Genomic DNA, 27,538 nt, shown 5'->3' on the forward strand with positions numbered 1-27,538 from the left:
TTGAGATCAGGATATATTAGTGAATGGGATTTAATGGTGGCGGGACAGACGGGTGACTGCAAAGAAATGAATGACTGAAGAAAGGAGTATGGGTATGAGGTAATGTAAAGAAGATAAGGTTTGGAATAATCCTATAAATATAGACTGCCCGATGTACTAAGGGGGCAGTCAGGTGGTTGGCTTCCTGATTGTTCCAGCCGTTGTTTGCAAATAAAGGCTTTAAACTTCTCGAAGAATTCTCCGTGTCGTCTGTCTTAATTTCGGGGATCAGGGAACCACAACAAAATTGGCGCAGCGAGCAGGGTCGGAAAGAGGCCCGTTCGATAACGGACGACAAGCTAAAGGCGCTTCCAAGACCTCCAGGGGCTCCCCGGTTCAACAGGTAAAGGGTGGCCACCCGCAAAAAAGGTAGGCGGTTTTCCACTTTATTTGGACTAACAGCCTGTTGAAAACGGGGGACCTCTGGTGACACAGGAGCACCCAGGCGGTCCAAGGGCCTCTCCGATCCAACAGAACCTATCGCAAAATTATTCTAAAACGGAGACCCGGAGGATTGCTGGAGAAGGCTGCGCAGTGGGGTAAGTGGATAATAGTTGAGTAAGATCTTGTGCGTGATGTGAATAAGACCTCGTGGATACCGCCCTAAGAGGATAGGTAGGGAACTGTATAGACAAGGCGTCCTGTGGATAGCGCTCTAGTCAACTAGGGATCTGCACGGGCAATATAAGACATCCTGTGGATACCACTCTGGGTGGCTAGGGGTCTGTACAGGCAGGATAAGACATCCTGTGGATACCGCTCTAGTTAACTAGGGATCTACACGGGTAAGATAAGACGTCCTGTGGATACCACTGTGGTTAGCTAGGGGTCTGTACGGGCAGGATCAGATGATCTGTGGATACCGCCCTAAGTGAGTAGGGATCTGTACGGGCAGAATAAGAATTGGAATAATTGGATAACATAAAAATTGCAAAATATTAAATGAATATATTAGAACTGTAGAAGATAGAATAGCATAATAGGTAGTATAGTGACCATAGAGACGGAACGGAGTGAGAACAAGGACTGCATTTAAACTGACTGACCAAGTGCACTAAAATAAGACGAGTACAATGAATAAGATAACTGCAATTGAACTATTAAGCAAGAAATTCCCCGTATCCAAAGGGGATATTAAAAAACACTCTGGAAAATGGGAAAAAAGGACGAAAAAATTGGTTACGAAATGGCCCAAGAAAGACGTTTGATATAAATATGTGTGATGAAATGGAAGTGTTAATTAAGAACAATAAGCCTAAGGATAAATCAGAAACCCGAGTAATGAAAAAGGAAAAAGAACTAGACGTGCTTAAATTGTTTAGAATAGGAGAAAGGCTGAGGAAAGCATACCAGGAAAAGAATACCACCCCAAACAAGGGTGAAAAACCCGAAAAACAGCATGAAAGTCAGGAGCTTCAGGAGAAAAAAATCAACTCTGTACCCCAGCCTAAGAGACCCTGGGTATCCCCCTCCCTATTCCGGCCAGGACGGAATAAAGCAGTGTCCTTTGCTGAAGGGAATAGTGGAGATAGAGGGAGAAGTCACAACTTGGAATGATGAGCAAGACATAAAGGAATATAGACAGAGAAGGGGGCAGCGAGAAAAGGAAAGGATGAAGCAAGAAGCACGGGAACTAGAAGCAGACATCAGAAGGCTGCAGGACCTCAGGGACAGAAAGATTTATGAGACCCATCAGGCAGTAAATGAGGGGTATGAGGGAGGCAGCAACACGGAATCGCAGGCGAGTAATCAGCAGGCATCAGAGAGAAGGCAAAACTGTGAGAATGAAGCAGAATTAGAAAGTGATGGGGAAAGAACAAGGGAGTGTAGAAGGGAAATAGAGGCATCCATGAAGCGCTTAGAGATAGAGATAAGGGAGTTGGAAAAAACTAGAGGGAGAAAGAAAGGAAAGCCAGCTGTACGCCCAGGAAGGAATGAGGTGGGAAAGCATACAGGTAGAACCACAACAGGGGATGGCAAGCGGGAGACAGGAACTGAGGGGTGGAATGATGCCATTACTTTTGAAAAAGGCAGGACAAACCCAGTATATCCCTTGGGCGACCCGAGACCGAGAAGGGCTGAAAAATGCCCTGCCCAACATATATGACGGGGCAGGAAAATGGATAAGAACCTTTGAGGAGGAAACTACAGGACGGTTATTGGCTATGGGAGATTTGAAGGCACTACTGGTGAAAGTAATAGGAACCACAAATCTAGTAGAACTATTTGAAATGGCTGGGGTAAAAAACGCAAATGACCCGATGATTGATGGCCAGTCATTTAACATAGTCAGACGGAGGGTATGGCAGACCCTCAGAGACTGTTACCCGCTCAAGGTGGACCAAAGACATTGAGGGGAGACCCGCTGGGGGACACGGAGAACCCAGCAGCTTATCTGGAGGAGCAACTGAAAAAGTGGAGACTTGAAACCGAACAACAAATAGACGGTAGTGAGTTAATGACCACTTTGTTTCGGACTGCTGTTGTGGATGCCACGCCCCCTCCGGTTAAGTCCAGACTGAAGGAAGTGGTGGGATTGACAACCATGCCCCACTCCCAGTTCAGGGACCACCTGGTTCATGCAGTTGACAAATATCGTATGGATAGACAAAGACAGGTGGACCAGCATGAAGAGGTGCAGAGAAAAGTGATGCAAATGCAACTAGAAGAACTGAAAAAGAAAGAACGTGAAAAAGGAAAGAAAATGCTGGCAGTAACAACAGACCCGGCTGAAACAGCAGAAATGAACAATGCATTGTGGGTCCCATGACAGTGCCAGGCAGAGGCCAGAGAATCCCATGCCAATAATAAATGTCTTTGGGGGAACATTTCCTCAAATGCCCTATCAGGGACAAAATAAATCAGGAAATCAGCCCCGACAGGACTGGGGCCCCCAAGGGGGGACACAAGGGAGGGGACGAGGAAGGCCAGTAAGTAGACTGATAGTTGATAAAACATGTTGGGGATGTAATCAGGTAGGGCACCTGAGGAGGGACTGCCCACACTGTCCGTGTCCCGGTCCATACCAACATGAACCCACAGGGGATGAGCAGTGTTTTAACCCAGGCTCGGCCCCAACGGGCCTGACTGGAGGCCCAACTGGACTCATGAACCCCTATGCTAGATATTAGGGGTGCCCAGAGAACCCGGATGGAAAGGGACTTTACCCAATGATAACGCGAGAGGCAGAAGAAGAACCCATGGTTCAGGTAATTTTGGGAGGACGGTTAACACCTATGATGATAGACACTGGAGCCACATATACTTGTGTGCAGCTGCAGTATGCCTCCCACCTTCCCATGTCAGGGAAATTTGTTAAAACTGTAGGGTTCCCGGGAAAAACACAGTTAACACGATGCACAACCCCCATAAGTTTGAAAATAAGCAATAGAGAAATAGTATTACCGATATGTTAATAACACCTATACGTCATATACCTGTGCCTGTAGGACCATTTAGACACTTGGTGATCGACTCTGTGGACATGCTGAAAACGGTAAGAGGGAAAAGATACATGCTGGTAGTAATTGATAGATTTAGCAGGTGGGTGGAGGCGGTACCATCTAAAGACTTGGGTGCAGGAACTGTAGTCAAGTTTCTGACTAACGAGGTCATCCCACGATTCGGCATACCGACCAAAATCAGCTCCGACAATGGAGGGACTTTTATCCAAAAAACAGTCAAGCTGGTGTTGCAAGCCCTCAGAGTGAAACAAAGATTTGGGTGCGTGTACCACCCTCAATCTCAGGGCATGGTAGAAAGGGTTAATGGAACATTGAAGGCCAAGCTGAATAAGATTTGTGCAACCACAAAGTTAAACTGGACCGATACCCTGCCACTGGCATTAATGAGCTGTCGCATGCAAACTAATCGAATAACTCATTTAACACCACATGAGATGCTCACTGGCAGACCCATGCCAATCCCCAAATGGAGAGGTCCTTGCAAGGGACCAAGCTTGGAACAATTAGAGGTGGAACTTAAACAGTACATGCAACAGTTAACTATGATACACAAGTCTATTTATACACAGGAAAAGCAAAGAGAACCAGAGGCGGACTAGGAAGAAGGACTTATTAAACCCGGAGATCAGGTCTATGTGCGAGCCTTTCGACGAAGGTGGAATGAGCCAAGAAGGGAAGGCCCGTTCATGGTAACTAAAGCCTCACCGACTACTGTCCAGGTAGAAGGCCGGTCTACATGGTACCACCTCAATCATTGTACAAGGACTGTCCCACAGGCACAACCTGTGAATAACCTCGAGGTAAGCGAGCGTGAGAACGAAAACGCAGGGGAAGGACCAAGCGTTGCCCAGCTCATAAAGGAAGTCTTGGGAGACATTAGTGATTCTGAGGTTGTTGAAGATGAGGTCGTGGGCGCCGGTCCTCCTCGCGACAATATGGGCGGAGGCGACAGGGGGGAGGCCACTATTGCCCCTTCCAACTCAGACCTGGAAGTCATCGACTGTGCAGGTTTGGACTTGGCTGAACCAGGCAGGTCCTAACGTTGCCCTGCTAGGGTTAGGGGAGCAGGTGCGGGATCGAAGGGACATTAGGAATAGGTATGGCTATGACTCGGTTACGTGGCTCATGGCGGCCACTAATGATTGGTATAAGTGGGCGCAATACACGGCACAAACTATGAAGCTAACACAATGCGTCATATGCGCCAAAGCCAGGGAACCATTACTGGCTATACCAGATCCTCATAACTATACGCATTGTACAGAATTTTTGCAAGACATAAAACACTGGTCAGTTATGTCTTACTGCCCAATACAGTGTCTAAATGCAGCAGGATCAACACAAGTAACGCTCTCAGCAGAGCACTGTGCATTATGGAATTTCACACAGGTAAGAAAACCCTACCCCAAGCCACCACAAGGGATTAAGATCAAAAGTACGGAGCAATATGAGTGCTATTATGCAGTGAATGGCATGCATCCAGTAGGGAAATTCCCAGGTAAATGTACCAGGATCTGGAGATGCAATCAGCAAGATCCGCATCAGTCAGCCCGAGACTGGCCACTAAAGGTTGGTGATACTTTACTGCCAAATTGTAGGGCTATCTTGATGGCAGATGTAGCCAAAGCGGACAGATTTTGGATGTGCGGAGGCAGCCCCAGAAATACACTTCCACTTAACTGGACTGGGCTATGTGCTGGAGTAATGTTAGCTCCACTCCCTCTCATTCTCTTCCTCTCCCTGCACCTCCACCTCCTCCCCCTCTTCTTCTCCACCTCTCCCTCATCCCCCTCCTTCCCGTCACCCCTCCTCTCCCTCGCCTCTTCCTCTCCCTCGCCTCTTCCTCTCCCTCACCCCTCCATTTCTCTCTCCTCCTCTACCTCACCCCTCCATTTCTCTCTCCTCCTCCACTCCGGGCCTCCATGGCCGCCTCTCTCCGTAGCCGCCGCCGCTCCTTGTGGAGCCGCTGCCGGGCGGGGTCGGGGTCGGGGCCGCCGCTGCAGGCCCGGCGGAGAGGGAGGGGGATGAGGAGGAGAGGGTGGAGGAGGGGGATGAGGAGCCGCGGCAACAGCGGGTCTCGGGTTGCCGCCGCCATCAGCGCCATGGGGTCTTGCTTCCACAATACCGGTTGCCATCAAAGCTGAAGTGAACAGTAATCAGTCGGTATGTGTAGGAAGGAACTGCAGATGCTGGTTTCAACCGAAGATTGAGTCTGAAGGGTCTCGACCCGAAACGTCACCCATTCCTTCTCTCCAGAGATGCTGCCTTTCCAGCTGAGTTACTCCAGCCTTTTGTGTCTATCTTCAGCAAGCAGTCGGTGACAAGCTCTTTTTGAAGTCTGAAGATGTCAGAGGGGATGATTGAGGTTTCAGTGAGGAGAGAATCAGGCTGGCAGACAGCATCCTGATTTAGCAGTAAATAACTCACTTAGACCAGAGATTTCAGGAGTAAATGTTCAGTGTACCAAAGTACAACTAGTATATGATTGTCAGCTTGTGCTAGAAATCCGTCCATCTAGCAGTTCAGCAACCGTGGATCCGACCACTCTGGCCACTCTACGGAGCCTGGGACTGCTACGTCGGCTGGTACCGGTGGCCGACAAAGCTGCCGAGTCTCCTCCCAGCTCGAGCCGCTGTCGGAGGAGACGGAGGCGGTGCGACATGAGGCAGAAGTGCGGCACTCGGGGAGGGCTAACAGCGAAGCTAAAGGAGAACCCCCCTGCAGAACGCCCCTTCCATCTATTCTGCTCGCTCACGTCCGCCCCTTGGAGAATAAACTGGACTATCTGAAGTTGGGTTTAATAACCAAACGGGAGATGAGAGACTGCTGCGCCCTGATCTTGACAGAGACGTGGTTAAACTCCTCCGTTCCCAACGTCGCTATCAGCGTGGAGGGCGAACAACATTCCGGTCGGACAGGAGCTGCGATCTCAGTGGTAAATCCCGGGGCGGTGGTGTGTGCATTTACACTAATAACAGCTGGTGTAATAATGCCACAGTGGTCACAAGTCATTGAGTTTTTGACAATAAAACGTAGACCCTTCTATCTGCCCAGGGAATTTACTATCATAACCATCACAGCCGTGTACATCCCCCCAGTGCAAACACTAAGGAGGCCCTGAATGTCCTTTATCGCTCCATCAGTGACCTGCAAACTACACCTCCCGACGGTATTTTTATTGTTGCTGGGGACTTCAACCAGGCCAACATGAAGACAATTCTCCCTCATTACCACCAGCATGTGGACTTTGCAACCAGGGGAGTGAACACACTAGGCCTAGCCTATACAAACATCAAGAAGGCATTCAAGGCAGTCCCCCGCCCCCACCTTGGCTCTTCAGACCATCTCTCTGTGATGCTAATTCCTGCATACAGGCCCCTGCTCACCAGAGAAAACCCCACTGTGAAGCAGGTTAGGGTCTGGCCAGAGGGAGCTATGTCAGCATTTAAGGACTGCTTTGAGTGCACTGACTGGGACATGTTCAAGAAGGCTGCGACTGACAATCAACACACCAGCCTGGAGGAGTACGCTGCGTGTGTGTCTGCGTACATGGACAAGTGCATAGAGGATGTCTGTGTCACCGGGATCATCACTATACGGGCCAACCAGAAGCCCTGGATGACCAGCGAGGCACGTGCAATGCTGAGAGCAGGAAATGCGGCATTTAAATCCGGCGACATGGTGGCACTCAGATCAGCAAGAGCCAGCCTGAACCGAGTCATCAGGCGAGCAAAGCGTGCCCATGGTCAGGAAATCCAGAGTCTCTTTCATGACCCCATGAACACCAGGCCCATGTGGCAGGGAATCCAAACCATCACAGGCTATAAGACTGCTCCACCGCCCTGTGAAGACAGCACAAACTTTCTCAATGAACTCAATAAATATTTTGGACGGTTCGAGGCACTCAACAACACACCTGCGAGGAAAGCTATTCCTCACCATGATGACAAGGCACTCAGTCTCAACACAGCAGATGTCCGGAGGACCCTAAGAAGAGTCAGTGCACGGAAGGCGGCAGGCCCTGATAACATACCAGGCCGGGTGCTCAGGGAATGTGCTGATCAGCTGGCACATGTCCTCACTCACATCTTCAACACCTCGCTGATCCACGCTATTGTCCCATCGTGCTTCAAGACTGCTACCATCATACCAGTGCCAAACAAAATCCACAATCACTTGTCTCAATGATTACCGCCCTGTAGCACTCACTCCCATAATGATGAAGTGCTTCGAGAGGCTGGTCAAGGACCATATCATCTCCAGACTCCCCCCCCCCCACACTTGACCCGTTCCAGTTTGCTTACCGGACAAACCGTTCCACAGAGGACTCCATATCCTCTGCACTCTACCTGAGCCTGGCACATCTGGAGGACAAGAACACAGATGTGCGAATGCTGTTCTTGGACTTCAGTTCAGCATTCAACACGATCATCCCTCAGCACTTGGTAAGCAAATTGGGTCCACTGGGCCTTAGCACCCCCTTGTGTAACTGGCTACTGGACTTCCTCACTGACAGACCCCAGTCTGCGGGTTGGAAACAACATCACCAACATCATCTCTCTGAGCACCGGTTCCCCTCAGGGCTGTGTCCTGAGTCCACTGCTGTTTACCCTGATGACCCACGACTGTTGTGCCAGGTTCAGTACAAACCACATCATGAGGTTCGCGGATGACACAACAGTGCTGGGCCTTCTCCGGGACGACAATGAACTGGCTTACAGGGAGGAGGTGAAACAACTGGTGGACTGGTGCAACATGAGTAATCTGGTCCTGAATGTCGCAAAAACAAAGGAGATCATCGTTGACTTCAGGAGAAAACGTTGCAGGCACACACCACTCCACATCAGTGACACTGCGGTGGCGGTAGTCAGTAGCACTAAGTTCCTGGGGGTGCAGATCACAGACAGTCTGACCTGGTCCCTAAACACTGCAGCTCTAGTCAAGAGAGCCTAGCAGCGTTTGCACTTTCTGGGCCGGATGACAAGAGCACACCTCACCCATCCCATCCTCACCACGTTCTACAGGGGCACCATAGAGAGCATACTGACCAACTGCATCTCTGTCTGGTCTGGGGACTGCAAAGCCTCAGACTGGAAGTCCGTGCAGAGAGTGGTGAGGACGGCTGAGAAAATCATCGGGGCTTGACTTCCTTCCATCCAGGACATTGCACACAAACGCTGCTTGTCCAAGGCCAACAACATTATTAAAGACCCCACCCATCTCCATCACGGACTGTTCACCCTCCTGCCCTCTGGTCAAAGGTACTGCTGGATACGGAGCAGAACAGCCAGGTTCTGCAATAGCTTCTTCCCCCAAGCCATCAGACTCTTGAATTCACAATGATCCACCGCCATTATTTTATATGCGAGTCACTTATTTATTTATTTTTCTTTAATCAATTTTTATTATTTTGTGTTACCGGCACGGTAGCGCAGCGGTAGAGTTGCTGCTTTACAGCGAATGCAGCGCCGTCGACTCAGGTTCGATCCTGACTACGGGTGCTGCACTGTAAGGAGTTTGTACGTTCTCCCCGTGACCTGCGTGGGTTTTCTCCGAGATCTTCGGTTTCCTCCCACACTCCAAAGACGTACAGGTATGTAGGTTAATTGGCTGGGTAAATGTAAAAATTGTCCCTAGTGGGTGTAGGATAGTGTTAATGTACGGGGATCACTGGGCGGCACGGACTTGGAGGGCCGAAAAGGCCTGTTTCCGGCTGTATATATATGATATGATATGATATGAAGCCAGTTGCAACGGAATTTCGTTCAAATATGCACTCGTCTGTATAGTTTTGAATGAAAGTAAAGTTTTATTCATTCATTCATTCATTCATTCAGCACAGATCCTGATTCCACAATAATCAGAAACAAAAACAAGCTGTGAACAAGAGCTAGTTTAAAAGCATTAAATTCTCCAAGCAAGCTTTCGAAAGTTTTAGAGATATGGGTATAAAAGGTTTTTTTTTGTCACGTGTACCAATTAAGGTACAGTGATATGCGAATTACCATAAACCCATACGAAAATAAAAGCAACAAGACACAGAATTACAAAAAAGTGTTTCTGTTCCGTTGACGGACGCAGTTAACGCGTTGAAATGAACGGATCCGACAGCTCTGATTCCACTTGCTGTTTATTACTCTGTTCCCATATTTACATTCCCCCTGGTTTTATTTCCGCGCTCACTGGGGTTTTACGACGCGGAATTTGGGGATTAAATGGGAGCCGTTCAGCGCCGACCTGTTGTCCACCGGGTTTCTGCCCCACAGCCCCTGAGCCCCGCTCCTGACGCCGGTCCTGGGACCCCACCCTTTCACACACCCGGAGCGGAACCGGAGCAGATCCTCAGCCAGTTTCCATCCCAATGAGGCCCGAAGAAAGGATAAAGTTTCTCCGTGAATTTATTCCCAGTGAAGGTGTGGAGATGGGACTTGGTGTCCGCGTCGTAAAATGAAACTGTCCCGGACTCGTAACTGAGATAAACTCCCACCCTCCCGGGGATGGGACGGGCGGGGAGACGGGATGGAGGGGAGGTGACTGCATCAAACCCGTCATACCACCGCCTGATGCTCCAGACTCCAGTCTCCGGGGTCAGTGTGACCCATCCCTTCCTCTCCACAGACTCTGCGGCGACTCCCAGACTCCAGCCCCGACTCCCCGCCACCTCCACCTCCCAGTAATGTCTCCCCGATGTCAATCCCTCCGATCCCAGCACACACGGACTGCCTGTAAACCTCTTCCCGGTGTCAGGGAGACTCCTCCCGGTCCCGGTCCATCTCACCCTCTTCCGATCCTCAGACACCTCGAACCACGGACCCGCTGTTTCCACATCCAGGGTGACGGAGACTGGGGGGAGAAGCAGAGAATCAGAGAGTCCCCGGGGGTCGGGGGGAGACTCGGGCAGCGCGGCCCCGGGACCGGGGGAGAGGCCGCTCGGCCTCAGGCACAGGCGGGCGGACAACTGAAACCTTGCCCGGGGTTTCACCCCGACTACATCGGGTGGACAACAGACATCTCCCCCGGAGTTTTAATCCGGGGATGGAGAGGGGAATTTCGTGAGGTGGGGGAGGGTGGACGGGGAGGACGAGTGCGGAGAGTGAGGAGGTTTGCGAGATTGCGGAGGGGATGGAGGAATGAAGCGGGTTATTCAGATATGGAGGCAGATCGGAGCAGGTGGATATTGAGGTTAGCGGTAATTTGAGGTTGTTAAAGAGGAGGTAGAGGTGTGTGGTGGGGTCGTCATCATCACAGTGAAAGGGGGCAGACACGAGGGGCCAGATGACCTGCTCCTGTGTTTTTTGAGTGGAGGGTGAGACAAAGGGAAGGGTGGGTTTGTTAGTCAATTGGAGTGGGTGCAAAAGGGTTTACAACAACTTCATCAGGTCTGAAGGGCTAGGTTATCAGGTGAAGTTGGACCGTCATCAGGTCGTAATGTCATCAGTGAAAGTATTAGAATTAGGCCATTCGGCCCTTCAATTCTACTCCACCATTCAATCATGGCTGATCTACCTCTTCCTCCTAACCCCATTCTCCTGTCTTCTCCCCATAACCTCTGACATCTATACTAATCAAGAATCCAGCTATCTCTGCCTTAAAAATATCCATCGACTTGGCCTCCACAGCCTTCTGTGGCAATGAATTCCACAAATTTACCACCCTCTGATTAAAAGCATTTCCCCTCATCTCCTTCCTAACGGAACATCCTTTAATTCTGAGGCTCTGACCTTTCGTCCCTTCCTGCCCAAACCACCCCATCCCCGGACACATTCCCCTGCAACCGCAGGAGATGCAACACCTGTCCCTTTACCTCCCCCCTCAACTCCATCCAATTTATCCCAAAGAGGAGGAAAGATTCCAAGGGGAGTAAATGACACCCGTGGCTGACAAGGGAAGTCAAGGACAGCATAAAAATAAAAGAACAGAAGTACAACAAAGCAAAGAAGAGTGGGAAGCCAGAGGATTGGGACTCTTTTAAAGAGCAACAGAAGATGACTAAGGCAATACGTGGAGAAAAGATGAGGTACGAGGGTAAACTAGCTAATAATATAAAGGAGGATAGTAAAAGCTTTTTTAGGTATGTAAAGAGGAAAAAAATAGTCAAGGCAAATGTGGGTCCCTTGAAGACAGAAGCGGGAGAATTTATTATGGGAAACAAGGAAATGGCAGACGAGTTGAACCGGTACTTTGGATCTGTCTAGCGGAGTGAGGGGGTATGGGGAGAAGGCAGGAACGGGGTACTGATTGAGAGTGATCAGCCATGATCGCATTGAATGGCGGTGCTGGCTCGAAGGGCTGAATGGCCTACTCCTGCACCTATTGTCTATTGTCTACTGTCTATTGTCTTCACTAAGGAAGATACAAGCAATCTCCCAGGTGTTCTAGTGGGCAGAGATCCTAGGGTGACGGAGGAACTGAAGGAAATCCACATTAAGCAGGAAATGGTTTTGGGTAGACTGATGGGACTCAAGGCTGATAAATTCCCAGGGCCTGATGGTCTGCATCCAGGAGTACTTAAGGAGGTGGCGCTAGAAATTGTGGACGCACTGGTGATCATTTTCCAATTTTCTATAGATTCAGTATCAGTTCCTGTGGATTGGAGATAACTAATGTTGTCCCACTTTTTAAGAAAGGAGGGAGAGAGAAAACGGGAAATTATAGACCAGTTAAACTGACATCAGTGGTGGGGAAGATGCTGGAGTCAATTATAAAAGACAAAATTGCGGAGCATTTGGATAGTAGTAACAGGATTGTTCCGAGTCAGTATGGATTTACGATGGGGAAATCATGCTTGACTAATCTTCTGGAATTCTTCGAGGATGTAACCAGGAAAATTGACAGGGGAGAGCCGGTGGATGTGGTGTACCTTGACTTTCAGAAAGCCTTTGACAAGGTTCCACATAGGAGATTAGTGGGCAAAATTAGAGCACATGGTATTGGAGGTAGGGTACTGACATGGATAGAAAATTGGTTGACAGACAGAAAGCAAAGAGTGGGGATAAATGGGTCCCTTTCAGAATGGCAGGTAGTAACTAGTGGAGTACAGCAAGGCTCGGTGCTGGGACCGCAGTTATTTACAATATACATTAATGACTTGGATGAAGGGATTAAAAGTACCATTAGCAAATTTGCAGATGATACAAAGCTGGGTGGTAGTGTGAACTGTGAGGAAGATGCTATCAGGTTGCAGGGTGACTTGGACAGGTTGTGTGAGTGGGCGGGATGCATGGCAGATGCAGTTTAATGTGGATAAGTGTGAGGTTACCCACTTTGGTTGTAAGAATAGGAAGGCAGAATATTATCTGAATGGTGTCAAGTTAGGAACAGGGGACGTACAACGAGATCTGGGTGTCCTAGTGCATCAGTCACTGAAAGGAAGCATGCAGGTAAAGCAGGCAGTGAAGAAAGCCAATAGAATGTTGGCCTTCATAACAAGAGGAGTTGAGTATAGGAGCAAAGAGGTCTTTCTGCAGTTGTACAGGGCCCTAGTGAGACCACACTTGGAATACTGTGTGCAGCTTTGGTCTCCAAATTTGAGGAAGGATATTCTTGCTATTGAGGGCGTGCAGCGTAGGTTTACCAGATTAATTCCCGAAATGGCGGGACTTTCAAATGTTGAAAGACTGGAGCGACTAGGCTTGTATACACTGGAATTTAGAAGGATGAGAGGAGATATTATCGAAACGTATAAGATTATTAAGGGGTTGGACACGTTAGAGGCAGGAAACATGTTCCCAATGTTGGGGGAGTCCAGAACACAGTATAAGAATAAGCCATTTAGAACTGAGATGAGGAAAAACTTTTTCAGTCAGAGTTGTGAATCTGTGGAATTCTCTGCATCAGAAGGCAGTGGAGGCCAATTCTCTGAATGCATTCAAGAGAGAGCTGGATAGAGCTCTTAAGGATAGCGGAGTCAGGGGGTATGGGGAGAAGGCAGGAACGGGGTACTGATTGAGAATGATCAGCCATGATCACATTGAATGGCGGTGCTGGCTCGAAGGGCCGAATGGCCTCCTCCTGCACCTATTGTCTATTGTCTTTAGATTGTTCCTCTGTCCCTCTCTTCCCCTCCCCTTCCAGTTCTCCCTCTGTCTTCCTGTCTCCACCTACATCCTTCCTTAGTCCCACCCGAAACGTCACCCTTTCCTTTTCTCCTGAGATGCTGCCTGACCTGCTGAGTTACTCCAGCATTTTTGTAAATAAATATCTAGTCCTAGACTCGCTCACTAATGGAAACATCCTCTCCACGTCCATTCTATCCAAACCTTTCACTATTCTGTATTTTTCAATGAGATCCCCCCTCATTCCTTTGAGCAACAGCGAGTACAGGCCCAATGCCGACAAACGCTCATCATAGGTTAATCTACTCATTCCTGAAAGAGACTATTCAGACTGGGACATTTTTTCTTGGGAGCCTGTCAGAGAGACATTATAGATGTGTATAAGATGCACAGACAAGGTGATTAGCCACAATACTTTACCCAAGGTCGGAGAGTCTAAACCTCGAGTGCATCAGTTTAAGGTGAGAGTGGAAACAATAAAAAGGACCCGAGGAGCAGGTTTTTCAGTCAGTGTAGATGTGGAACGATCTGACAGAGGAAGTGGGCGAGGCAGGTACAATTACAACAGTTCACAGAGAATTGGGTAGATACGTGGATAAGAAAGACTTGGAAGGATATGAGCCAGACTCAGGCAAGTGGGGCTAGCTTGGTTGGGCAACGTGGTTGGCATCGTCGAGTCGAGTCCAAGGGCCTGTTGCTGTGCTACAAAGCTCTCTGACTCTGTGATGCTTCCCAGCAGATGAGCAGGTGGGAGATCAAATCTTCAATTTCACTTCAGTTCAAAATAACATTAATCTTTGCATCTTTGTATAACTTAAAGATAGACCAATCAAAGGTAGACACAAAATGCTGGAGTAACTCAGCGGGACAGGGAGCAGCTCTGGAGAGAAGGAATGGGTGACGTTTCGGGTCGAGACCCTTCTTCAGACTGAAGATGCTGCCTGTCCCGCTGAGTCGCTCCAGCATTTTGTGTCTACATTCGATTTAAACCTGCAACTGCAGTTCTTTCGTACACATCTTACTTCAAGATGGCAGAAACAAGAACAATGGAAAAGGTATAAGCTTTACCTTGCTTGAAGTCATCAGATGTTTCTTTAAATGTTGTGTTGAATGAAACAGGGCAATGAAACTTTTCAATCGGCAAGGCCTCCTCGACCACCGACAGTGGTTTGGCTTCATCACGAACCCTGCGAATATTTAACAGCCGGTTATCAACTGAGCATTAGAAATGTTTTGTACTGTTCCACAAGAACTTACAATGTTTCCGTCAAGAGCATGTCCTACCTTCGCTTGCGACCAGCTTCCCCCTGAAAGAAATAAAACACAAATCTCAATTGACTGAGATGGACCGTCCTCATCCCGACAGCGGGAATTTGTCCACATTTCTACAACCCTCTGATAATTCCCATTTCCCAACTCTTATCGCCGCTGCCATGCAGATAGAAAGTGGACATTACCGGGGAAAAGCACAAGGAATGTTCATGATAATGACGCCATATCTGAGAGGATGGTGCTCAATGCAAAGACAGGGCAGGTCGTGGGATTTTATCTGAAGAATGATGAGATAGGATTTAAGTTTATCGGTGGATTTAAATGGGTGAGGATGAAATAATAGCTCTAATCGATGGGAGAGCAAAAATCAAAGCTGAAATGTAACGTGGACTTCAACAAATACCGAAAGGAATGCAGTCATGAGAACATGGACCTCACTTGCATTGGAGGGACTGAAGCCAACAGCAGAGATACATTTAAGGGCAAGCGGGATAAACACGTGAGCACTCCTGGAATTCGGGGTATTGTTACCGGGTGTGGTGAGTAGATGGGAGGGATGTTGAGTGGAGCAGAAATCTTGGCTAGATAGGATGGGCCGAATGGCCTGGTCTATGATGTAGAATGGGATGTCATTCTATGGTGAACAAAGGTGGGTAAAACAAACAGAGCAAATTCCCCCAAGGTGACCACCCACTGCTGATGGGAACCCGATATAGATGATCAATCTGCTGTGTGCGCCACATTCTAGATTTCAATGTTAATCCCCACAATGTGGTCATGGCTGATCTAGCCCAGGACTGAACTCCTCCGCTTTGTCCCATTCCCTTTCATTTCAGTTCCCCAAATTTTCAAAAATGTATCTTCCTCTGGTATAAATACGTCTAACAGGTTAAACCTCTCAGAGTCTCTTGGTTGGAGAATCCCAGAGATCTACTGCCCTCTGTCCATTCGTGGCCCTTGGGATCAGATATAGGATCACCCGTCGTAGTTCTGAACTCCACAGAATACAAACACCTCTCTACATTCCGGCCAGGCAGTCCTGAGATCCCATAGATTATGCAGGAGGCCAATTAGTTTGGGAACAACAGCTGGAACAGATGAAACATTTACCCAGTTCTGAATTACTGGTAAATGCAGCATGTATTTCTGAAATATCCCCCTCCATTTTGTGACTGCACTTTCACTTCGCCAGACTGTGGTGTAACCCCTCACCTTCAGTAACACCACACTGTCCTTTTGTTCCATCTGCTGCTGCAACTTAGAGAGTTCCTCCTGAATAGATTTTAAATTCTCTTCGATCTCTCCAAGATTTTTCTTCATTCTATTCAGAATCCTCTTCTCTTCCTCCCGGATATCTGCCAGTACGCGCTGCTCTTTCTCAGTGAGAATCTGGTGCAGTTCAGCAAACTGGGATGTGATCTTGGACTGAAGGTTGTGTGACTGTTCCTGTGAAATGAAAGGTGAAGATCAATATGTAATGTCACTGATTGTGTTTCCCTCAGACGTTGACGGTGACATTTATCCTGTGCATTTTTTATTTGCTTTGGCATTTCAATAGTTTGTCTAAATGCTTCTGAAATTTTGTGAGGGTAATCTGATAACCCATCAATCCTTTACCCCTAATGCAATTCCCAGCTGCCTTGTCCTTTTCAAGTGCCCATTAATTCCCATTTATCCGTCCACCACCCCCTAGTGGGGTGCCGCAAGCCTCATTGCTGGGACCGCAGTTATTTACAATATATATTAATGATTCAGAAGAAACATAGAAAAAAGGTGCAGGAGTAGGCCATTAGGCCCTTCGAGCCTGCACCGCCATTCAATATGATCATGGCTGATCATCCAGCTCAGTAACCTGGACCTGCCTTCTCTCCATACCCCCTGATCCCTTTAGCCATAAGGGCCACATCTAACTCCCTCTTAAATATAGCCAATGAACTGGCCTCAACTACCTTCTGTGGCAGAGAATTCCACAGACTCACCACTCTCTGTGTGAAGAAATGTTTTCTCATCTCGGTCCTAAAAGACTTCCCCCTTATCCTTAAGCTGTGACCCCTGGTTCTGGACTTCCCCAACATCGGGAACAATCTTCCTGCATCTAGCCTCTCCAACCCCTTAAGAATTTTATATGTTTCAATAAGATCCCCCCTCAGTCTCCTAAATCCCAGCGAGTATAAGCCTAGTCTATCCAGTCTTTCTTCATATGAAAGTCCTGCCATCCCAGGGATTAATCTGGTGAATCTTCTCTGTACTCCCTCTAAGGCTAGGATGTCTTTCCTCAGATTAGGAGACCAAAACTGTACACAATACTCCAGGTGCGGTCTCACCAAGGCCCTGTACAACTGCAGCAGAACCTCCTTGCTCCTATACTCAAATCCTCTTGCTATGAATGCTAACATACCATTCACTTTCTTCACTACCTGCTGCACCTGCACGCTTGCTTTCAATGACTGGTGCACCATGACACCCAGGTCACGTTGCATCTCCCCTTTTCCTAATTGGCCACCATTCAGGTAATACTCTGCTTTCCTGTTCTTGCCGGCAAAATGGATAACCTCACATTTATCCACATTATATTGCATCTGCCATGCATTTGCCCACTCTCCTAATCTATCCAAGTCACTCTGCAGCCTCCTAGCATCCTCCTCGCAGCTAACACTGCCACCCAGCTTCATGTCATCCGCAAACTTAGAGATGTTGCATTCAATTCCCTCGTCCAAATCATTAATATATATTGTAAATAACTGGGGTCCCAGCACTGAGCCTTGCGGTACCCCACTAGTCACTGCCTGCCATTCCGAAAAGGTCCCGTTTATTCCTACTCTTTGCTTCCTGTCCACCAACGAATTCTCTATCCATTTCAACACTGAACCCCCAATACCGTGTGCTTTAAGTTTGTACCCCAATCTCCTATGTGAGACCTTGTCGAAGGCCTTCTGAAAGTCCAGATATAACACATCGACTCGTTCTCCCTTATCCACTCTACTAGTTACATCCTCAAAAAATTCTATAAGTTTCGTCAGGCATGATTTGCCTTTCATAAATCCATGCTGACTTTGTCCGATGATTTCACCACTTTCCAAATGTGATGCTATCACATCTTTAATAACCGACTCTAGCATTTTCCCCACTACCGATGTTAGGCTAACTGGTCTATAATTCCCCGTTTTCTCTCTCCCTCCCTTTTTAAAAAGTGGGGTTACATTAGCTACCCTCCAATCCTCAGGAACTACTCCAGAACCTAAAGAGTTTTGAAAAATTATCACTAATGCATCCACTATTTCTGAGGCTACTTCCTTAAGCACTCTGGGATGCAGCCTATCTGGCCCTGGGGATTTATCGGCCTTTAATCCATTTAATTTACTTAACACCACTTCCCGACTAACCTGGATTACCCTCAGTTCCTCCATCTCGTTAGACCCCCGGTTCCCTGCTATTTCCGGCAGATTGTTTATGTCTTCCCTAGTGAAGACAGAACCAAAGTAGTTGTTCAATTGGTCTGCCATCTCCTTGTTCCCTATGATCAATTCATCTGTTTCCGACTGCCAGGGACCTACATTTGTCTTAACTAGTCTTTTTCTCTTCACATATCTATAAAAGCTTTTGCAGTCAGTTTTTATGTTCCCTGCCAGTTTTCTCTCATAATCTATTTTCCCTTTCCTAATTAGCCCTTTGTCCTCCTCTGCTGGACTCTGAATTTCTCCCAGTCCTCTGGTATGATACTTTTTCTGGCTAATTTATATGCTCCATCTTTTCTTTTAATACTATCCTTGATTTCCCCTGTTAGCCACGGATGCACTACCTTTCCTGGTTTGTTCTTTTGCCAAACTGGGATGAACAATTGTTGTAGTTCATCCATGCAATCTTTAAATGCCTTCCATTGCATGTCTACCGTCAACCCTTTAAGTATAAATTGCCAGTCTATCTTGGACAATTCACGTCTCATACCCTCGAACGTACCTTTCTTTAAGTTCAGAACACTTGTTTCTGAATTGACTTTGTCACTCTCCATCCTAATGAAGAACTCCACCATATTATGGTCACTTTTGCCTAAGGGGCCTCGCACAACAAGACTGCTAACTAACCCTTCCCCATTACTCAATACCTAGTCTAGAATGGCCTGCTCTCTCGTTGGTTCCTCGACATGTTGGTTTAGAAAACCATCTCGCAAACATTCCAAGAAATCCTCTTCCTCAGCACCCCAGCCAATTTGGTTCACCTAATCTATATGTAAATTGAAGTCACCCATTATAACTGCTGCACCTTTAGTGCACGCATTTCTAATTTCCTGTTTGATGCCATCCCCAACCTCACAACTGCCTTCTGAGGGAAGTAAATGTAACATCTCCAAGTTTGCGGATGCCACAAAGCTGGGCGGCAGTGTGAGCTGCGAGGAGGATGTTGTGAGGCTGCAGGGTGAGTTGGACAGGTTGGGTGAGTGGGCAGATGCATGGCAGATGCAGTAAAATGTGAATAAATATGACGTTATCCACTTTGGTGGCAAGAACAAGAAGGCAGATTATTATCTGAATGGTGTCAGGTTAGGATAAGAGGGGTACAACAAGACCTGGGTATCCTTGTACATCAGTCAATGAAAGTAAGCATGCAGGAACAGCAGGCAGTGAAGAAAACCAATGGCATGTTGACCTTCATTGTGAGAGGATTTGAGTTTAGGAGCAAGGAGGTCCGACTGCAGTTGTGCAGGGTCCTGTTCAGGCCACACCTGGAAAATTGTGTGCTGTTTGTTCTCCTAATTTAAGGAAGGACATTCTTGAGGGAGTGCAGTGTAGGTTCATCAGGTTAATTACCGGGATGGCGGGACTGACATATGATGAAAGAATGTATCACAAAATGCTGGAGTAACTCAGCAGGTCAGGCAGCATCTAGGAGAGAGGGAATGGGTGACGTTTCGGGTCGAGACCCTTCTTCAGCCTGATTCTGAATGGGTCGACTGGGCTTGTATTCACTGGAATTTGATAGGATCTTATAGAAACATGTAAAATTCTTTAGGGATTGGAGAGGTTAGGTGCAGGAAAATTGTTCCCGATATTGGGGGAGTCAGAACCAGGGGTTATAGTTTAAGAATAAAAAGTAGGCCGTGATCATATTGAATGACGGTGCTGGCTCGAAGGGCCGAACGGCCTACTCCTGCACCTATTTTCTATGCAGCACCCGAGGTCAGGATCGAACCCGCTCACCAGAACTAGGAGACAGCAGCACTTTTTGTGTCACTGCGCTGCCCTGTTATTATACCCGTCACAGGGATCAAACCTGCACAAGATCAGGAAATCGAAACTTAAAAGCCTCACCAGAACTCCAGACATCTTCTCTTTCTGTTGCTGCTCCATTTGCAGGATCCCTGATTTATCTTTTGTGAGAGACTGGATGGAAGCTTTAACCTGACCCTGCGATTGTGTTTGAAAATCGGAGAATAAAAGTGTTAGACAATAAAAACGGAATTAAACAATGATGCGATCAAAATCGGTTTGCTTTTACCTTGTAGTTTTCAACAGCTTCTTTAACCGGCATGAAGCGGTGATCTCTGTGTTCCCGCCCAGCTTCACAAACCAGGCAGATCAGCTTCTTGTCAGTTTCACAAAACAGCTTCAGTTCTTCCTGATGTTCCTCGCAGTGAAGTTTACTTTCCTTCTCTGTCCAATTCAGGCTCAGTGTTCGAGCTTTCTCAGCCAGTCTCGCCAAGGCCCGACTCACCCTGAGGGTGCGGTCTGTAAACTCCTCTCTACATTCCGGGCAGGAGTTTCTCTCCTCCCTGTCCCAACTCTGTGTGATACAGGAGCGGCAGAAGTTGTGCCCACACTCCAGTGACACCGGATCGGTGAAGAAATCCAGGCAGATGGGACAAACTGCCTCCTCGGTTAAACTCTCGAACTGGTCTTTCGAAGCCATTTTAACTCCGCCTCTTCCTGGTTCAAAATGCATTCTCTTTCGCGCAGCTGCTGATCAAAGATACTAGAGGAGAAAGATAGACCACTCGACCCTTGAAACCGTAGTAGGTCATGGCGGCATTTTAGTAGCAGAAACTTGCAGAAACATTTAAAAAGAAAAATAGCTAAAATCTGTGAATTGATAGATGAGATATATTCTGCATTTTACTGGCATCATCACACATACTGTTCCCCAAAACACTGATTACACTACTTGAGGCGGGTCTTGCCGTTGATAGGCAGATGGTTGGACAAAGGCCAGAGATGAGAAGACAGAAGGTGTGTGACAAAATGATTGAGGACTTGCGAATTGTGTCCTGATCTTCAAACAGTCTTCTCCTCAGACGGCCAAAGGTTGTGCAGGTGCACTGAAGGCGCTGGTGAGTTTCACCATCAATGTCTGCCTTCCTCTGGGAAGAGGAACGCCGGCCAGAGCACCCGAGGGTCACCATCGTTACGACCATTTTAAAGGTAGGAGACAAATCCACCCGCGGAAACTATGGAGGGTTCCCCCGCTCTCTAACACAGGGAGGGGGTCAGTTACACATTAAACTGTCCTGAATATAGACGGAAGCGGAGAGGAGCGCTTGGGACAGTGTAAGGCAGGGTAAAATGTTGGAAACAACTGCAGAGTGGATTCACGAAGATGGTGCCAGGATTTGAGGGTCAGAGCGAAAGGGAGAGGTTGACAATAGACAATAGGTGCAGAAGTAGGCCATTCAGCCCCTCGAGCCAGCACCGCCATTCAATGCGATCGTGGCTGATCACTCTCAATCAGTACCCCGTTCCTGCCTTCTCCCCATACCCCCTCACTCCGCTATCCTTAAGAGCTCTATCCAGCTCTCTCTTGAAAACATCCAACGAACTAGCCTCCACTGCCTTCTGAGGCAGAGAATTCCACACCTTCACCACTCTCTGACTGAAAAAGTTCTTCCTCATCTCCGTTCTAAATGGCCTACCCCTTATTCTTAAACTGTGGCCCCTTGTTCTGGACTCCCCCAACATTGGGAACATGTTTCCTGCCTCTAATGTGTCCAATCCCCTAATTATCTTATATGTTTCAATAAGATCCCCCCTCATCCTTCTAAATTCCAGTGTATACAAGCCTAATTGCTCCAGCCTTTCAACATATGACAGTCCCGCCATTCCGGGAATTAACCTAGTGAACCTACGCTGCACGCCCTCAATAGCAACAATATCCTCCTCAAATTTGGAGACCAAAACTGCACACAGTACTCCAGGTGCGGTCTCACCAGGACCCGGTACAACTGTAGAAGGACCTCTTTGCTCCTATACTCAACTCCTCTTGTTATGAAGGCCAACATTCCATTGGCTTTCTTCACTGCCTGCTGTACCTGCATGCTTCCTTTCAGTGACTGATGCACTAGGACACCCAGATCTCGTTGAACATCCCCTCTTCCTAACTTGACACCATTCAGATAATAATCTGCCTTTCTATTCTTACTTCCAAAGTGAATAACCTCACACTTATCTACATTAAACTGCATCTGCCATGTATCCGCCCACTCACACAACCTGTCCAAGTCACCCTGCAGCCTTATTGCATCTTCCTCACAATTCACACTACCCCCCAGCTTAGTATCATCTGCAAATTTGCTAATGGTACTTTTAATCCCTTCATCTAAGTCATTAATGTATATCGTAAACAGCTGGGGTCCCAGCACCGAACCTTGCGGTACCCCACTGGTCACTGCCTGCCATTCCAAAAGGGACCCATTTATCCCCACTCTTTGCTTTCTGTCTGTCATCCAATTTTCTATCCATGTCAGTACCCTACCCCCAATACCATGTGCTCTAATTTTCCCACTAATCTCCTATGTGGGACCTTGTCGAAGGCTTTCTGAAAGTCGAGGTACACCACATCCACTGACTCTCCCCTGTCAATTTTCCTAGTTACATCCTCAAAAAATTCCAGTAGATTTGTCAAGCATGATTTCCCCTTCGTAAATCCATGCTGACTCGGAATGATCCTGTTACTGCTATCCAAATGCTCAGCAATTTCGTCTTTTATAATTGACTCCAGCATCTTCCCCACCACTGATGTCAGACTAACTGATCTAGAATTACCCGTTTTCTCTCTCCCTCCTTTCTTAAAAAGTGGGATAACATTTGCTAACCTCCAATCCACAGGAACTGATCCTGAATCTATAGAACATTGAAAAATGATCTCCAATGCTTCCACTATTTCTAGAGCCACCTCCTTAAGTACCCTGGGATGCAGACCATCAGGCCCTGGGGATTTATCAGCCTTCAGTCCCATCAGTCTACCCAAAACCATTTCCTGCCTAATGTGGATTTCCTTCAGTTCCTCCATCACCCTAGGTTCTCCGGCCCCTAGAACATTTGGGAGATTGTGTGTATCTTCCTCAGTGAAGACAGATCCAAAGTAACGGTTTAACTCGTCTACCATTTCTTTGTTCCCCATAATAAATTCCCCTGCTTCTGTCTTCAAGGGACCCACATTTGCCTTGACTATTTTTTTCCTCTTCACCTACCTAAAAAAAACTTTTGCTATCCTCCTTTATATTATTGGCTAGTTTACCCTCGTACCTCATCTTTTCTCCCCATATTGCCTTTTTAGTTAACTTTTGTTGCTCTTTAAAAGAGTCCCAATCCTCTGTCTTCCCACTTCTCTTTGCTATGTTATACTTCCTCTCCTTAATTTTTATGCTGTCCTTGACTTCCCTTGTCAGCCACAGGTGTCTCTTAGAGTCTTTCCGCCTCTTTGGGATAAATTGATCCTGCAACCTCTGCATTATTCTCAGGAATACCTGCCATTGCTGTTCTACCGTGGGCAGGGAAGGATTTATTAATTGGAGTGCAGGAAGCTGAAGTGCATAAGATCAAGAGGTGAATAGACAGGGTGAATGCACAGTCTGTTACCCGGAGCAGTGGAATCGAGAACTAGAGGATACAGGTTTGTGGTGAGAGGTGCAAGATTTAATCGGAAGCTGAGGAACAACATTTTCACACAGAAGGTCGTGGGTGTCTGGAACAAGCTGCCAGAGGGGGTAAGTAAGGCTGGACAACATCGTGGAGTGGGGTTGAAGCCCCGTTTCCTGAACAAAGAGGACACCTCCGAGTCACCCCTCCTCCTCTTGCTCCACCTCTCCCTTACCCCTCCTCTTCCTCTCCTTCACCCCTCCTCCTCTCCCTCTCCTCCACTCCCTCTCCTCCTCTCCCTCACCCCTCCATTTCCCTCTCCTCCTCTCCCTCACCCCTCCATTTCTCTCTCCTCCTCCACTCCGGGCCTCCATGGCCGCCTCTCTCCGCAGCCGCCGCCGCTCCTTGTGGAGCCGCTGCCGGTCGGGGTCGGAGCCGCCGCTATAGGCCCGGCGGAGAGGGTGGAGGAGGGGGATGAGGAGCCGCGGCAATAATCACCTCCACAAGTTCCACGGCATGATTTGGCACAGAATACAGGAAGAACAATGCAATAGTCTTGTCGTGGTTCAATCTGAGCCCCAGCCCACTGTCCCAATGCACATTATAAGCAGATGCCACTGTGCTAAATGTTGCAACACTGAGGGCAATTTACCGAGGCCAATTAACCAACACACCCGCTTGCCTTTTGGAGGTGGGAGAAACCCGCAGCACCTGCAGGAAACCCACGTGGTCACAGGGAAAACGTGCAAACTCCAAACAGACTGCAACAGAGGTCAGGTTTGAACTCTGGTCTGTGGCCCTGTGAGGCAAAGGGTCTCCCTGCAGCTCCACGGCACGTCAAATGTCCCCACCTGCGCAAACTCTCCTGATAATCAACCCTTCCAGACCCGACAGAGTCCTCGTAAATCTTCTTGCACTCTCTCCAGTTTGCCAACAACCTCATTGTGTCAAACGCTGTCTTTAATATCTTGACGTTTGAAAGAATGAGCAACAAACACATTCTTCACCTCCCTGCCTGTCACCGTTGCATCTTCCATGGCACTGTGTACCTGCACCCCGACATCTCTCCGTTCTATAAAGCTCCCCGTTTACTGTCTATGTCCTGCCCTGGTTTGTCTCAGCAATCTGCATCGGCTCACCTTCACATGAATAAATCCCACCTGCCGTTCCTGAGCCCATTGGCCCAGTTCACAGGGATCCCATTTACTCTCAGGTAACCTTCTTCACTCTCCACAATGTCACCAATTTTTGTTTCATCTGCAAACTGACTAACCGTGCAACCTACATACACACCCAATCGTGTATATAAATAAGGAACAACAGTGGACTCTGTCTCCAGTCTGAAAAACAACCCACTACCAACATCCTCTGTCTGTGACCTTCAGGTAATGTTGTGTTCCATCGGCTAGTTCACCCCGGATTCCATGAGATCCAACCTTCCAGAGCGGCCTCCCACGCGGTGTGTAGAGGTTGCATCTCTCAGAGGGCAGTGAATATCAACCCTCCTCCTTTTGCTCCTCCTCCCGCTCAACCATCCCCTTCCTCTCCTTCATCCCTCCTCCTCTCCCTCTCCACCACACCCTCATCCTCATCCTCTCCCTCTCCCCGCAGCACCTCCTCACAAGCCCCCCCCGTCATCCTCTCCTCCACCTCTCCTCCATACCCCTCCTCTTCCTCTCCTTCACCTCTCCTCCTCCTCACCCCTCTTCCTCTCCACCTCTTCCTCATCCCTCTCCTTCCCCTCCTCTCCCTCGACTCCTCTTCTTCACCTCCTCACCCTTCCATTTTGCGCTCCATTTCTCTCTCCTCCTCTCCCTCACCCCTCCATTTACGAACCCACACGTCTTTGGGATATGGGAGGAAACCGGAGCACCTGGAGGAAACCCATGTAGTCACAGGGAGAATGTGCAAACTCCACACGGACAGTACCCGAGGTCAGGATGGAAACCCTGGTATCTGGCACCGTGGGGCAGCGGCTCTACCATCTAGGCCACTGTGCCACCCGAGGGAAAAAGCAAAAAAGGGGGTTATGCCGATAGTTTTAAACCGAGGAGGAAGCGTGCCTGGAGCATGAAGACCAGAAATACTTGATTGGGCCAAATGGTCTGTTTGTGTGTCGGAAGGAACTGCAAATGCTGCTTTAAACCAAACATAGACACAAATTGCTGGAGTAACTCAGCGGGACAGGCGGCATCTCCGAATGGAAGGAATGGGTGAGGTTTTGGGTCGAGACCCCTCTTTAGATGTCTGTTTGTGTCATTTGCATCCAATGAATAATTCAAACAAACCCACAAAAATATTTCAAAGAACATTAAAATTGTCATTGAAAAGGCTGCAATATTAGAAACAGAATCTGCAGTTTATATTAATAATCTAAATTTAAATATACATTCCTGCTGTAATGTAATAGTTGCATTCCTAGCAAACTTGTGTTAATAGAAAAATCACACGATTAAAAACTGGAAGGGGCGATTTGGGACCACAGTTTGGGGCTGGCACGAACAGTTACAATGCCCCTGCAGGATTTGCAGAATAAAAGTCTCGCTTTTTCGCACAGTCCTTCTTGTAGAATGTTGTGTGTCATTCATGTATACATGTCGTTAAACTGGAAAGATTACAGAGAAGTTTTACAAAGATGTTGCCAGGACTTGAGGGCCTGAGCAATAGGGAGAGGTTGAACAGGCTCGGACTTTATTCCTTGGAGCGCAGGAGGATGAGGGGTCACCTTATGATGATGTATACGATCCTGAAGTGAATAGCTAGGGTAGAGGCACAGAGTCTTTTACTCAGAGTCGGGGAATCAAGAACCAGAGGACATAGGTTTAAGGTGAGACGGGGGAAAGATTTCACAGGAACATGAGGGGTCACTTTTTTAATACAAAGGGTGGTAGGTACGTGGAACGGGCTGTCTTCCTATTGAGGGAGTGCAACGCGGGTTCACAAGGTTAATTCCCGGGATGGCGGGACTGTCATATGATGAAAGAATGGAGCTGCAGGGCTTGTATTCACTGGGATTTAGAAGGATGAGTGGGGATCTTATAGAAACACATAAAATGATGAAGGGATTGGACACGCTGGATGCAGGAAACATGTTCCCGGTGTTGGGGGAGTCCAGAACCAGGGGTCACACACAGTTTAAGAATAAGGGGTCAGCCATTTAGAACTGAGATGACGAAAAACTTTTCACCCAGAGAGTTGTGAATCTGTGGATTCACTGGATATATCCAAGAGAGAGTTAGATAGAGCTCTAGGGGCTCGTGGAACCAAGGGATATGGGGAGAAGGCAGGAACAGGGCACTGATTGTGGATGATCAGCCATACCACACTGAATGGCGGTCCTGGCTCGAAGGGCCAAATGGCCTCCTCCTGCACCTATTGTCTATTTATCTATGTGTCCCATCTTGTCCCCCTCCCCTCAACATCTCCTCTTCTGCCTGCCCTCCTTTCCCACCCCTCCTCCCTCCTCCCTTCCCGCCCCTCACCCCCCCTCCTCTTTTTCCCCTTCACTTCTCCTCCCCAAACACCTCCCTCCCCCCCCTCCCCATAACCCGCCCTTCCCCTTTTTCCTCCCTCTTCCCTCTCCAGGTTGGGACCAGGCCGCGTCTCCATGGAGACGGGCCCCGCCGTTGCCCCCCCTCTCCCCCCATCTCCGGTCGCCATTGTTACTCACCCCCTCTGCTCCGGCTCCGGCGCCTGCGCGCCCATCTACACGTCACCAGCCGGCGCCGCTATTCCGCCCCCGACACGTGACAAAAGGTCGACATTGTCCCGCCCCGGACACGTGACTTCATTCAACCGCCCCCGGCACGTGACACCAGATCTTCATTCTCTCGCCCCGAAACGTGACACCAATCCCCATTCA

At 48.2% G+C, this 27,538-nt stretch overlaps 1 protein-coding gene across 2 annotated transcripts; it reads right to left on the reverse strand.

Annotated features, from left to right (window-relative positions):
• Window positions 1-9,324: 9,324 nt before the first annotated feature.
• LOC144591053 (zinc-binding protein A33-like) lies at window positions 9,325-27,462 on the reverse strand. Of its 2 annotated transcripts, none has more exons than XM_078395387.1 (7): window positions 27,347-27,462; window positions 20,324-20,797; window positions 20,137-20,232; window positions 16,043-16,276; window positions 14,843-14,865; window positions 14,627-14,745; window positions 9,325-10,346 (listed from the first exon to the last, which is right to left on the reverse strand). In XM_078395387.1, the coding sequence occupies exons 2-7, from the start codon at window positions 20,765-20,767 to the stop codon at window positions 9,814-9,816; spliced, it is 1,449 nt and encodes a 482-aa protein (XP_078251513.1). In that variant the 5' UTR covers window positions 20,768-20,797; window positions 27,347-27,462; the 3' UTR covers window positions 9,325-9,813. The 2 variants fall into 2 exon arrangements, with proteins under 2 accessions (XP_078251513.1, XP_078251512.1); XM_078395386.1 differs by having other exon boundaries at window positions 20,324-20,825; window positions 27,347-27,446.
• Between the last annotated feature and the right edge of the window lie 76 nt (window positions 27,463-27,538).

Source organism: Rhinoraja longicauda, unplaced genomic scaffold (assembly GCF_053455715.1).
Source record: "Rhinoraja longicauda isolate Sanriku21f unplaced genomic scaffold, sRhiLon1.1 Scf000529, whole genome shotgun sequence".
In the NCBI taxonomy this organism is placed as follows: domain Eukaryota; kingdom Metazoa; phylum Chordata; class Chondrichthyes; order Rajiformes; family Arhynchobatidae; genus Rhinoraja; species Rhinoraja longicauda.

What these genes read in the sequence shown, in the direction of transcription:
- LOC144591053 (XM_078395387.1), bottom strand. Translation starts at nt 20,767, where the DNA reads ATGCATTTTGAACCAGGAAGAGGCGGAGTTAAAATGGCTTCGAAAGAC. An exon ending in AAGCTGTTGAAAACTACAAG is followed by an intron (nt 20,233 to 20,323) that starts GTAAAAGCAAAC and finishes ACACAATCGCAG; the next exon opens with GGTCAGGTTAAAGCTTCCAT. An exon ending in GAAGCTGGTCGCAAGCGAAG is followed by an intron (nt 14,746 to 14,842) that starts GTAGGACATGCT and finishes AAATATTCGCAG; the next exon opens with GGTTCGTGATGAAGCCAAAC.